The 14,432-nt window shown below is 33.9% G+C and overlaps 1 protein-coding gene across 1 annotated transcript; it reads left to right on the top strand.

The window, feature by feature from the left end:
- The first annotated feature begins 1,213 nt into the window (after positions 1–1,213).
- LOC145328577 (uncharacterized) lies at positions 1,214–4,489 on the top strand. Its single transcript, XM_080172319.1, has 5 exons — positions 1,214–1,675; positions 2,320–2,374; positions 3,370–3,475; positions 3,989–4,077; positions 4,311–4,489. The coding sequence occupies exons 1-5, from the start codon at positions 1,636–1,638 to the stop codon at positions 4,375–4,377; spliced, it is 357 nt and encodes a 118-aa protein (XP_080028445.1). The 5' UTR covers positions 1,214–1,635; the 3' UTR covers positions 4,378–4,489.
- Positions 4,490–14,432: the final 9,943 nt, after the last annotated feature.

Below are 14,432 nucleotides of genomic sequence, written 5' to 3'. Positions count from 1 at the left end.
TCGGTCATACTAAAATAAGACATAATTCCATATTTTTATAATTGACTTTATCCGTCTGTCCTTTCATGATATTGTTGTGCTTCGCTATACTCCATGGATGTTTATGCTGGATGTTGGCGTGTCCTTGTTTATTAAAACGGTCGCAGCTTTTCAATTAATAAAATATTTGCGCATTCTACTGACAATCAATAGTTGAGGTAAAGGACAACCATATCGGTCAAGCGGTTAGTGAGTTTTTAAGTTGCAAACACAAACTTACAGACAGAGACGTACGCTTTCTTTTGTACTAGCGGCTTCGCCCCTAGCCTCTAGGGGCTTTGCCCTAAGAGTTGATAAAAAAAGTTAAGGTGAAATTCGTAAAAAAAAACCAAGGACCAAGGATATCTCCTACAAAAAAAAAGACCAAGGTTATCTCCTACAAAAAAATGGGGGGGGGGAATTTTTTTGTTTTTTTTGGGGGGGGGGGTTGAGGGTGTCCCACCCCCTAAGAAAATAGCCTTAAACCACCACAGGACCAGTAGGTATATTCCCTGAAGAGTAGAATCCGATCGGTTCAGTGGTTACCGAGATCTTAAGCTTCAGACGGACGGACGGACGGACAGACGGACAGACATCATTCTACTTTGTATTATAGATAAGGATAATATTAATGGATAGAATCGTATTTATTAATCACTTAAATTTGTAATGTGTAATTAAATCTGTGCTTTGTTGGACCTAGTCATCCTTGTTTATGTGTTACGCTAGATAAACTTTAGAAATCCCGAACTACTGTTTCAAACTTTTATATGTCGCGCATTTTACAATACAAAAATCCCATCTATATCACCAGGATTGGGTTCTATATTCTAAACATAAGTTTACAAGAGCTGGATCTTTAAATCATTTCAATGGTGCGCCAAATCGGGGTGCGCTGAATTTCAGTCAATCACAGCGCGGCATTTCGTAAAATGCTGTGCTCTCATTGGTGGAAAGTTGGCTCACCCCGATTTGGCGCACCATTGAAATGATTTAAAGATCCAGCTAAGGTTAATTATTACAAAAATCAATGCATAATTACTTGGATATTGCACCAGATTTTCCTCTACAGTGATAAAATGCGACTTTCAGATGGCTAATTTAGTGATGCCTACCATCTATTTTCCCTTTACCACATCCACTCCCCTCCTACTGGAGGAACCTATAAAAGAACACCATATTTGCAACCTAAATTGACGACCAAAATATCTCTGTTCTGTTCTATGAGATTTTTATGGTATTTATACATATAGTTTCAGCAATGTTTTTTTCTCAGAATTCCTTTCCTTTCTCAATTTTTGCTCTCTTCCATTCATATCGCGTATTTTATACCCTATTTTTAAAGAGATTATTATCAAGCAATTTTCCAATTTAAAAAATATTAAAGAAATTCCCGATTTTTATCATTATATCATCTATCGCGCGTTTTTTTTTATCTTTTTTTAGTGTGTATGTGTGTGTGTGTCTGTGTACAAAGAAAAAGAAAACCCGGTTTTAATTGAAGATAAAAAAGCTAGTTGAGTTAGTTTTAGTGCTTCAGTGGTTTAGCATTGCTCAATCAGACACTTACAGTGCGCGCAAAGATACAATTATAATTTAAAAATAAATTAATTTAAAATGCAGATGAATAGAACAATCACACTTCTCTGCTTTTCTGGTAAGCTTTATATTTATAAAAAAAATATAAACAACTTTAAAAGACTAGATCTTTTAAATCCATGTAACTTTTAATTGATTTATTGTTTAAATAAAGTTCTGTAATTCATATCTAAAACTTAACGTTTAAGCACAAAGCACAAAAATATTATTACAACATAAGATTTTCATGTTCTCTGATGAAGTTATGCTGGCTAAAACATCGATACCCCCATCCACCCCCTTTACCCTATACTCTCACACTTTATTTAAGATAGGAAACAAATTTAGCCATCTATCTGAACATTTTCCCCATAGCGTTACAGACTAACGTAAGGACAAAGTGAATTATAGAGTAGCATCGCCTATACTTTTCTTATCAATAATAGTTATTTATCGCAACGTTTTATAGACAGCTCTCCGCGGATATTTAAATGAAAAATTTTAAGATTATAGACAGTTTTGTTAGTCCCGAGGGACCGAATTCCCGGGCGGATAACAACACTGGTGTTAATTTTAAATTTTTTATTTTATTATTCATAGAAAATTGTCTACAATACGGTGCTATACATGATTTTTAAGTATGGCTGTAACCAGTTCCAATCCAGCGGATATAAATCGGTTTCGAAGACATACTGGAAGATAAAAATAAAATTGTATTCGTAGGTTTCATGTTGACAGTCACAGCGGCTTTGGATGAAAGTGTTGTTAATTTTAAGGAGTAAGTTCACTTAAATTTATACATTTTAAAAAAGAAATCGGAGAGAGAATAGTTATTTATCGCATCGTATTTTATAATAATTAATTTTTATATAACTAAATTTTTTGTTAGCCACGAGGTTAAGTTAAAAATTCAAACTTAAAAATTTTTGGGGTGCCTACGAAATTCATTTGGGGGGAGGGGAATCACCCCTTTCCCCCTCCGCCCCATAGGACGTCCTTGTATCACACATAAATTTTTAATTCCTTAAATCCAAAAAATTGGGTAAAGGGGTGATTAGGCACCCCCAAATTTTGGATTTTCAATTTTTACCCCCCTCCCAAATAAAAAAAAATGCCTCCATGAAATAAAGATTACCCCCGTAGGCACCCCCAAAATTTTACCCCCCCCCCAAAAAAAAAAATAAAAAAGCTTGGACGCCCCTGACCCCTCCCCCCCATTAGCGTTACGGACTGACGAACAGACAAACAGTGGGAGGTATATATTAGCTTCGCTTATATAATTTTTTGCGGTTTACACTAGATAAGATGCAAATCATAACAAATGATTTTTAAAAAAAACATTCCTAAAATTACATTACTAATTTGGAGCTTGGCTGTGTTATTTTTTTAACAAGGGTATTAACGTCTGTCGGTCTGCCCGTACGATTGTTTTCTGATAATATATATTTATCGAATGGGTTTTAAAACTGGTAAACCGGCGCTATCACCATCACCTTATTTTAAATAAATTGAAAATAAGGAGAGCTAGTTTTTCGTTTGTTTGTTTTATACTCTAAGTATTGTTAGGTTAGGTTATATTGGGTACAGGATAGCCCCGCAGGTTTTGGGCACACTGCGGGTGTTAGTCACAGAGAAAAGACTCCCGCTTATATTATCAAACTTAAGTGGTGAGGGGGGCCACTTGTTTGCTAATAATAGTAAATCTAACAAAATCATTCAAAAACATTTGATAAATCCTTATATATTCTTATAACTTATTTATATTTTGTTTAGCATCAAGGATGGAAGTTTCAGGCAGTCAGAATTTACAACACAAAGCCCCTCTACCCAGAGCCCACAGGGACTCAGATGCTTAAAACCTTGCACCAGAATTTTGAGGGTAATAATTAATTTCATCGTATATAACCCTTATGTATATTGTAATTCATACTGTTTTGTTTGAGATATAAAGAACTATGACTGTGCACCTCGCATCTAGGGGCTCTATATTCAAAAGGACAGAAAGGTGTTAAAAATAGCTTAAAACCATCCCAATACTGAAATCTAAAAATGAAATAGCTCAAAACAACCAAGGGACCTAAATGAATATTACCTAAAAGAGAGAACCCAATGAGTTCAGTAGTTATTGAGATCTTAAACTTCAGACAAAATGCACTCTCTACTTTATTATTACTCTATAGGATTGTACCTATTGCTTTTTCGTAATATTGCACATACAGGAATGTTTCCAAATTTTTCTGTCAAAAACACAGAACTCGTTTATTGGTCAGTTCGTTCATACAGTAGGAGGGTAGGGAATGGGGTTGTATTTTAGACCGCTGCGACTTTCACTTTGTACAGAATATGAATATCTAGTATAACATCCAAGTAATAATATTACTTTATATTTCAGCCTGTACGTGCCGTACAAAATGGTAATGTAGTGTTGCTACCCAACATGTGTGAATTTGACAACGCACAATGCAGAGCAGCTGATGCTAGGTAAGCATGATGATTCCTGTACCCGTAAGGTATAAGCCGAAAGGCATAGTAGCTCGATTATCGTTGTCTGAAAGTCTTGTTCATTTTTAGCATTTTTAGTGCGATTCTGAGTGTGCTTTCTTGATTTTAAATAGTGTGAATCCTTGAACAATTAGGAACATATTTGCTGGTCATTCTATCTGATTTTTTAAGCTTTACTCTTAGTGATGTGTTTATCCTTGTTATTTTTTCAGATCTGGACCTTTATTACTGGCAGAAGACCAATCCAATATTGAATGGCCAGTGGCAACCAGAAAATGATAATTTCCTCATTGTAAATTTAAAAATTGTGTCAGATGTTATTATTATGTTATTTAATACCTATATTTGCGACAACTTTTATTCTATAAATTCTTCCAATTTTTAACATCAACAAAAACCCCGCCCCTCTCAGAGAGAATCGAACCCGGTACTCACGGATAAGGAAACCAACATTCTATAATTAAGCTATGAAAGAATCCAATTATTGGAGGTGAAAAAAGACATCGTAAACAAAAACTTATTTCTTATTGTATACTTTAAAATTTTCTGGATTTTCATATCTGTAATTTTGGCTCACGGGTAGAGGTGAGTTTCCAGTTGGAAGGTTGTGTGTTCGAATCTACCCAACCTCACAATATAATTTTCAATGTCTGAGATAACAAGTAATATTTGGTAAAAGTAAAAATATTTGTAAAAATTTACATTATAACAACAGTCAATTAAAATATCAAAAAGCTATTTTTATAATTTGTTTTTGAGAGTAGATATCATGACAATTGATAAAACTGTAAAACTGTAGCATTGGCAGAGTTGAACCTGCAATCTTCCTATCCATATATTAGCTCGATAACCCCTACACTAAAGAAGACAAGACTATATTCACGAAAATTTAGATATATAACAATACTCTCTCTCCCTCACTCTGCACATAATTTTTCAGTATGGCTGAGAACCGGTTATAATCCAACAAATATTAATCGGTTTCGAAGCAATACTGTTATATGTTATTTATAAGGAGAGAACAACTTGATGTCTATTATCCTATAATAAAATAATAATTTTTCCTGCACGGTCTAGATCCTGCAACCAATGTAATACAAAACTTTAACGCTATCCACAAGACTGAAAAAGAAAGGAATTTTGTCAAAAAAATTTAAGATCTTAAACAAAAATGAGAAAAACGTTGAGTATGGAGGTATGCATTATATTATAAACAGCTTTTCGCGAATATAGATATGTACAATAGATCTTTTCATGAAAATACCCTTTTCGAATTTCAATCTTCTGCTAACCTAAAAAGTTACTTTAGGGGCCTAGAAATATATGTACAAAATTTCAGCTCTCTATCTCTACTGGCGACCTAGCGCCAGGCATGTAAAATATCAAAAGATAACGGTAGCACGGCGGTTTTAACAATATCTCAGTAATGTGCAGGTTTTCAGCTCTTCTGCATATTTCAATTTAAACACTTAAGGCCAAAGATATTTTATCCAAAAAATCTTTTGTCAAAGTCTACTCTAGACCTAGCGCCAGTCAGTTTTCTAAAATCATGCATTTTATACCTGTGAAAAATGAAATTGCCAGCGCTAGGTGTAGAGTAGACTTTGACAAAAGATTTTTGGGATATCATATATTAGGCCTTATGTGTTTAAGTTGAAATATGCAGAACACCTAAATTCACCTTCCAAGCCATTCTCTAAGCATTTAATTTTTTTTGTTGAAATAACGGGATTTCAAAACTGCCTTTTGAAAAGGCCTAAAAAATATCTTTTTTTGTCCCTTTTTTCAATGTATATAGTTACAACTTATTAAGATATTATTCTCAGTTAAAAAAAAATTGGCGCTTCCAGCACCAAAACCGGCAAAAACAGGCAGTTAAACTTCTGAACCCCTACTTAACCCCCTGACAGACCCCCCCTCTATCTCGGCTCCTGTTACAGATAGAGACATAAAACTTTTTTCTGGTTGTATTTTTAGAGAATTGCTTTTTCTAGTCATAGCGATCAGACGGCTCCTTATCCGCTTTTTAGCGGCCAGTTGCTAAATATTAAAACAGCTGTAGAGCGGCCAATTTTAAAGCTAAGAAAACCAAATTTTAAGACAAACTATTATTTTTTATAATAAAAAAATACTTTTTTTGACCATCACTGAAAAACGACAAATAACGGAAACTGCCAATTTTGGCGGTAAAACGGCCAATTTTAAAGCTAAGAAAACCAAATTTTATGACAAACTATTATTTTTTAACGGCCAATTTTAAAGCTAAGAAACCCAAATTTTATGACAAACTATTTTTTTTTATAATAAAAAAATACCTTTTTTGACCATCGCCGAAAAACGACAAATAACGGAAACCGCCAATTTTGGCGGTAAAACGGCGGTTGGCAGCGCTAAATAATATTTTTATCTGTTTATAGTTACAACTTATTAAGATATTATTCTCAGTTTAAAAAATTGGCGCTTCCAGCACCCAAACCGGCAAAAACAGGCAGTTAAACTTCTGTATCCCTACTTAACCCCATAACAGACCCCCCTCTATCTCGGCTCCTGTTACAGATAGAGACGTAAAACTTTTTTCTGTTGGTTCATGTGTATTTTTAGAGAAAATTACCTTTTATAGTCATAGCGGTCAGACTGCTCCTTATCCGCTTTTTAGCAGCCAGCCGCTAAATATTAAAAAAGCTGTAGAGCGGCCAATTTTAAAGCTAGGAAAACCAAATTTTATGACGAGCAATTATTTTTCATAACAAAAAAAATGTTTTTTCTGACCATTGCCAAAAAACGACAAATAACGGAAACCGCCAATTTCGGCGGTAAAATGGCGGTTGGCGGCGACAATTAATATTTTATCTGTTTATGATCACAATAAAAGACTACATACAAAAATTGGCTGATTAAGGTCTGGAAAAGGTCAAGACAGTTAATTGTTTAAACTAATGTAATAGATTTTTATTTTAGTCAGATGCCAGACGCAGACAATTAAAAAAAAATAACATTTAGAAATATTATCAATTTGTCTACAACAAAATCAAAATATACAAATCTAATTATTAAAAACATCAAGATGATCTTCTCTATAAATTTTATTTGTAAAGCATTGATATTTTTATCAAATAATATGACAATGATGACAACATTAATAAGTGATTAAATACAGACAAAAAATAGGATAACAACATCCATAAAGACAAAGCTCTAAGATCAGAAGTAAGGACAACTCTCTTGTAATTACTTTTGTAATATTTAATCAACCTTAGTAAAAAATAAGATGCAAATTAGGTGTTCAGGTATGATCCAGCAGGATATAATCCTCCTAGTCTTCAAATAACTTTGAATGGCTCCAGTGTATTTATTTTTTTACTCATAGACTTAAAATTGTAAAATTAAGCTTATCTTACATGCCTACAACATGACATATTAAATTTTTTAAAAATCAGCTGTTGTTTCCAGCTGACCACAGCCAGTGGCGGCAGTCCATGTAAGCTTCAAATCAATTAAATTTTTTGATAAATATATATTAATTCTTGAGTAATAATAAACTTCCGTGAATAGTAAGGCCATGACCGTTTGGCCACTCTTTGACCTATTTTTTATTTCCTACCTGTAGTTTTGCCGTTTTTAAGCTGCCAGTAGCGGAATTCTAAAACAGCTCTAGACCAGCCAATTTTTGTTTGTAGTCTTTATTGTGATCATAAACAGATAAAACTAGCGCTGCCAACCGCCGTTTTACTGCCGAAATTGGCGGTTTCCGTTATTTGTCATTTTTTTTGGCAATGGTCAGAAAAAGCATTTTTTTTGTTATGAAAAATAATTGCTCGTCATAAAATTTGGTTTTCCTAGCTTTAAAATTGGCCGCTCTACTGCTTTTTTAATATTTAGCAGCTGGCTGCTAAAAAGCAGATAAGGAGCAGTCTGACCGCTATGACTAGAAAAGTAATTTTCTCCAAAAGTACACATGAACCAACAGAAAAAAGTTTTACGTCTCTATCTGTAACAGGAGCCAAGATAGAGGGGGGTCTGTTATGGGGTTATGTAGGGATACAGGAGTTTAACTGCCTGTTTCTGCCGGTTTGGGTGCTGGAAGCGCCAATTTTTTTTTTAACTGAGAATAATATCTTAATAAGTTGTAACTATAAACAGATAAAAATATCATTTAGCGCCACCAACCGCCGTTTTACCGCCAAAATTGGCGGTTTCCGTTATTTGTCGTTTTTCGGCGATGGTCAGAAAAGGTATTTTTTTATAATAAAAAATAATAGTTTGTCATAAAATTTTGTTTTCTTAGCTTTAAAATTTGCCGCTCTACAGCTGTTTTAATATTTAGCAACTGGCCGCTAAAAAGCGGATAAGGAGCCGTCTGACCGCTATGACTAGAAAAAGCAATTCTCTAAAAATACACATGAACAACCAGAAAAAAGTTTTACGTCTCTATCTGTAACAGGAGCCGAGATAGAGGGGGGGTCTGTCAGGGGGTTAAGTAGGGGTTCAGAAGTTTAACTGCCTGTTTTTGCCGGTTTTGGTGCTGGAAGCGCCAATTTTTTTTTAACTGAGACTAATATCTTAATAAGTTGTAACTATATACATTGAAAAAAGGGACAAAAAAAGATATTTTTTAGGCCTTTTGAAAAGGCAGTTTTGAAATCCCGTTATTTCAAAAAAAAAATTAAATGCTTAGAGAATGGCTTGGAAGGTGAATTTAGGTGTTCTGCATATTTCAACTTAAACACATAAGGCCTAAGATATGATATCCCAAAAATCTTTTGTCAAAGTCTACTCTACACCTAGCGCTGGCGATTTCATTTTTCACAGGTATAAAATGCATGATTTTAGAAAACTGACTGGCGCTAGGTCTAGAGTAGACTTTGACAAAAGATTTTTTGGATATAATATCTTTGGCCTTATGTGTTTAAATTGAAATATGCAGAAGAGCTGAAAACCTGCACATTACTGAGATATTGTTAAAACCGCCGTGCTACCGTTATCTGTTGATATTTTACATGCCTGGCGCTAGGTTGCCAGTAGAGATAGAGAGCTGAAATTTTGTACATATATTTCTAGGCCCCTAAAGTAACTTTTTAGGTTAGCAGAAGATTGAAATTCGAAAAAGGGTATGTTCATGAAAAGATCTAATGTACAATTATAAGATCAAAGCCAGTTGAATTAGTCACAAAAGGCACAGGCTCAAAATTTGGTTTGAATTTATTCTTAGGAAGGTGGTGGAACCCTCTTTCAAAATAGTTACAAACCTTCCCAGGAACTATGATAAGCTACCCTGTAAAGGAGAACTATATCGTTTCAGTAGTTAGTGAGATTCTTTGTTACAAACAAACAAACAGAAAGCCAAACAAACATCCTGCTACTTTATTATATGGATGATAGCTACAATATTTTAAGTTACTTGCCGGGTTTGAACTGGAATTCTTAGATAAGTTACGTAAAATTTTGCCTCAAGACCACAGCGGCATAATTAAAAATTTGTTGATTTTTATACAAGTATGTCGAAAAAAGACAACATAATCATTTTCATAAATATTTATCTTCCAATACTACTTCTGTTCCATTCCTCTCTCTCTCTAATTAAAACTAGCCGATGCGCCCCTAGCATCTATTGGATCTATATTCAAAGGTATATGGAAGGGCAGAAAAATAGCCTAATACCATACCTAGACTTTTTTTTATAAAAAGAAAACAGCCTAAAACCATCTCATGACCTATAAGGAGCTTCACTGTAAAGGAGAGCCATATCGGTTCAGCAGTTAGTGAGATCCTTTGCTACAGACAAAAACTCTTACTACTTTATATTATAGGCTACGCCCCCAGAAGGCCTCTGGGGGCACTTGAGGAGGGGAGAGTTAAATCCCACAACCCATTTTTTAATTATGATTCATAAAAAAAGTAAAAAAAATTTTTAGGGGCGATTTCTCTTGAGAGGGTGGTGGTATCCATCCCCAAAATAGATATAAAACATTCCGGATCTTATAAGACACTACCCTGTTAAGGAGAATCCGATCGGCTCAGCGGTTAGCGAGATAGTTTGGTACAGACAAACAAACAAATATACAGACATCATTTTACTTTATTATAAGGATTGTAAAACTACTAACACAGGTAGATTTGAACCCGGTAATTTCTGTTTTATCTACATATACGTTAACCCCTCCAGTAAAGGAGACAAGATATAGTATTGTTAAATTATAGTGTGTACATTACCCCCCCCCCCCCTCTCTCTATCTTTCACTATCTCCCCCCTCTCTCTCTCTCTCTCTCTTTTTAGTCGTAAAAAGGACATCTAGACCCAAGGATGCTTAATAGAAACCTTCAACTATCATTTTTGATTTTCCTGAGATTTTTTAGGAAACAATAAGAACTATTTATTAAATTAATTTTGTTTTTATATTTTTGTTGAATATTCATTTCTGAGAAAAAAATGTACTTTAATAGCATCACAGTTGTAGGGTTTGAACCTGAATTATTCTAACTCAAATCATCACTGCTAACCACTAAGCCAAATAAAAGTTGGATTGTAATGGAAATTCTGGCTATTTGATTAATTCCACCATTAATTATGTCGAGTGGAATAAGAATGTTTCATTTTCCAATAGTTGGAAAACTGTCCAATATATTATGCAATGAAAAATATGAATAATCCATTCTTAAGTTTAACCACAAAGCAGAAATTATTTTTAGTCGTCAGTTGTAGTTTTTGCCGAGATTCACCCTACCACTTTCCTGACAATGATTAATCCCCATTAATTAATTTAAGTAATTAAAATGTCACGGAACCTCGAAGATTTTTTCGTACCGAAACCTCGAAGATTTTTGGCACAATACTAGAAGATTATAGGCGGATTTTTGTAGATTTTTTTTATATGATATAAGATTATCTAGGTATGTTTTGAAAAAAAACGTAACTTCAACATTACAAAAAAACAATTTATTAGAATTAAATCATTTTCTCTAATTTCTTTATCAATCGCGTTAAACTAAAAATCATTAATTCTGTAAAATAAGTTATTCTTACACACGACGTATGCACAATATGTACTTTGAGAGAGACACAGAGAGAGAGAGAGAGAAAGACAGAGAGGGTGAGAGAGAGAGGGAGGGAGAGAAGGAGAAAGACAGAAAGAGAAAGAGAGAGATAATTTCAAACACAGATATATATAGAAAGGGTAAGGCCAGAACTCTAAAACACAATATTAATTATGCATTATCATATAAATTACACTATATATAACATATAAATGGCATATTCTGTTTAAGTAAATAGTGGTTGTGATTTGATATCCATTCAAGAAGAACATGTATTAATTAATTAAAAGAATGAAGTTCTGAGATTTTGTTACTCAAATTATAAATTAAGGGCGTACTTTTAAAACCTATTTTCAGATGTAAATAAAATATTAAAATGATATCATATGTATGTTTAATATATATAGGATATATACGGAAGGGGTTTATCATTATATATAAGCTAGACACCATAGCCCTCTCAACCACTCAGCCAATAAATTACACTAACACAAAGAATCTTTTAGAATACAAAAATTGTAATTTGAAGAAAAAAAATAATCAAAAGTTTTATCATGGAGGGATAAGCCATTATGACATTATATTTAAAACTTATAATCCTACTGATTAATTTTGAATTAAAATATAGAAACCATCTTTGAAGGGTAAAAATAGGGGGGTTGCGTGATTTTACGTCTAGAATTTAGGAGGTTCTGTGATTTTACGTCTAGAATTTTGGAGGTTGCGTGATTATGATCTCAACATTTTCAGTTTCGACACGACATGTTTTTCTTATTCTAAAATAAAAGAAAATAGTTATAAACCTTCCCGGGACATATGAGAAGCTACCCTGTAAAGGAGAACCCGATCGGTTCAGCGGTTAGAACGAGATCCTTCGCTACAAACAAACAAACAAACAGACAGACATCGTTCTACTTTGTATTATAGATAGATTCCTTTTATTTTTTTTATATAAATTTTGCCTCTATTCCATTACCTTTAATTTACTTGTCAATTTCCGTACTTCACGATGTGAATTAGCAAGAAAAAAGGTAAAATAAGAAATAGAAAAAATTCTTAAAAACAATTTGAATCAAATAAAATTTAATGTGATTTTCTTCTTTAATAAAAAAATAACAGTATGTCTGTCAGTGAAGCTCTCGCTAACCTCCGAACAGATATGGTTCTCCTTGACAGTAGAGCTTCTCATGTGTTCAGGAAAGGTTTATAGTGGGAGGGTAGTTAGTTAAAGTAAAACCCAAACAACAACCAACCTGTTGATTAAACAACCTTTGTTTAAAAGTTGATCATATTTATGGTACAAGGCATTCCTCACCTCTTCCTATTATTGTCACTCATTCGAAGTAACAGCTAATTGTACAAAATTTAGTGTCTCTTTTTTGACACACCCAGCAAGACATTTCTCCGTAGAGTCGCCTACGAGCTCATGCAATATATGTACCGAGTCCTATGCTACCTCGAATCCCATTCGCCATGAATTAACACCTAATTTTTTGGCGAACAACGTTGGAAAATCGTCCTTTCAAGCAAAAGGTAGCATGCGAGGTCGCCGTCGATATCGTAGCAGAGTATGAAGCGAAGTCACACAATAGTAGCACAAATTAAAAATGCGTCAAAGGAGATCTCGACGGCGACTCGAAACATTTCTTACACGAACTCTTACATGCTCATCAAAGTACATATAGGAAGGGGGAGGGGCAACTAGGCCATTTTTAGGAAGTGGGGCAAAGTGAGAGAGGGGAAGAGAGATATAGAGAGGGAGGGAAAGAGAGATTTAGAGAGGGGAATAGAGAGGGAGAGAGAGAGATGGGGGTAAGAGATAGAGAGAGAGAAAGAGAGTATACCAAAATTGTATTTCCTTCATCACCCTTTTAAAAGTCTTTACATTTTATACAAGTTAATTTTTACTTTACAGTGTAAAGATTATGAGGGGATTGGCTAAATTTGACAATCACTAAGATAATTTTATATATTTGTTGTGATTTCAAAAAAAGAAAGCCTTTTTAAAAATAATTTTTTTACCAGAGACTATCAACATTATAAAATGTTATGCCTTACCATTTTTTATTGTTTTCAGTTTGAAAACAGATGAATTAAAACAATCTTTACAAATTATTTGAGTCCCTAGTGGCAAAATTATAAACTATATTTCTCTCCTATCAATTTTGATCATGGGTTGATTGTGTGTTTGTTTGTAAATGTTTGTTAACTATATAAAATGCTACATTTAAGCGACATCGCGTTTTTTCTTTAGCTAGTAATTACGAGATCGCCAATGTTAGCAGAAAAGCTAATAAATTATGAGGTATTAAGCTACTAGTGTAGGAGCTCGCAAATACTAGCTAGCTACCATCATACGAGCTCACAAAGGTTCGCCAAAATGCTACTCTTATAGATATCGAAAAAGGTAGCATGCTACCTTTTTTTCTTAAAGTTTCGCTGGGTTATGGCTATTGTTTTAAAAAAAAAAATTTTGTACTGTCTATGTCTACGCAATACGATTTTGTTGAATTTTCAATTTTCTTTTCGACAGCAAAGCTTTTCTAAAAGAGTCGCCTTTGTTTTTTTTAGATTTTAACCGTTTCAGACGGACGGAAAGATCCTGATTAAAGAAAAGCTTGGCTGTTGAAATAATATACTTTGGACAATTAAGATTATTTGACATAGTTTGTTGAAAACCATGAAATTTTTTTGATTTCAAGAGTCAATGAAGAAATAACTAATGATGACTAATTTATGTCAAGGGTAAGTGGGTTAAATACAGGGTGGGGCAAATAAGACCGGACAAACTTTAAACGGCCATAGCGCCAAAACTACTTGACCAATCAGGACGTTTGACCACACTATAAAAAGCTTAGGTAATGACCTTTTAGCACAAAAAAATCTTTGGAAGAAGAAGGACATGTACAAGGGACACACACCATCTCTTGTCATCGCCATTCAGAATCCCTTATTCCTGCAATAGATAAAAGTTGCTGTTTCCGGGCCGGAGGACCTACAAAAAGATACTACCACATTTGGGGAGGGTGTATTCTGTGACTGTTTATGTTATTGTTTAGAAACTGTCAAATTTAATTCATTTGAGAATGGGAATGTGATATAAACAGAATCTGAAAAACAGTCAAACGGTCAAATTTATTCTATTTGAAGAATGATAGCCTAAATTATAATGGCTAGGTGATTATTTTGACCAATAGCAGAATGCAAACTCCCCAAATTTCATAAATAGCCAAGGTGTAAACCTCTGAAAAAACCTCTGAGAGGGAGGGAAGGGAGGGTTAATTGAATAAATACCTTAAATA

This window comes from Acartia tonsa, chromosome 9, assembly GCF_053477335.1.
Source record: "Acartia tonsa isolate MP-2025a chromosome 9, ASM5347733v1, whole genome shotgun sequence".
Taxonomy (NCBI): domain Eukaryota; kingdom Metazoa; phylum Arthropoda; class Copepoda; order Calanoida; family Acartiidae; genus Acartia; species Acartia tonsa.
Note: the sequence above shows the minus strand (reverse complement) of the source record. Positions and strands in the feature narration are given on the sequence as shown.

Excerpts from the sequence above, each read along its gene's own strand:
- LOC145328577 (XM_080172319.1), top strand. The coding sequence starts at position 1,636 with ATGCAGATGAATAGAACAATCACACTTCTCTGCTTTTCTG. Across the intron at positions 3,476-3,988 it reads CTTGCACCAGAATTTTGAGG|CCTGTACGTGCCGTACAAAA; the intron begins GTAATAATTAAT and ends TTTATATTTCAG. Across the intron at positions 4,078-4,310 it reads TGCAGAGCAGCTGATGCTAG|ATCTGGACCTTTATTACTGG; the intron begins GTAAGCATGATG and ends TTATTTTTTCAG.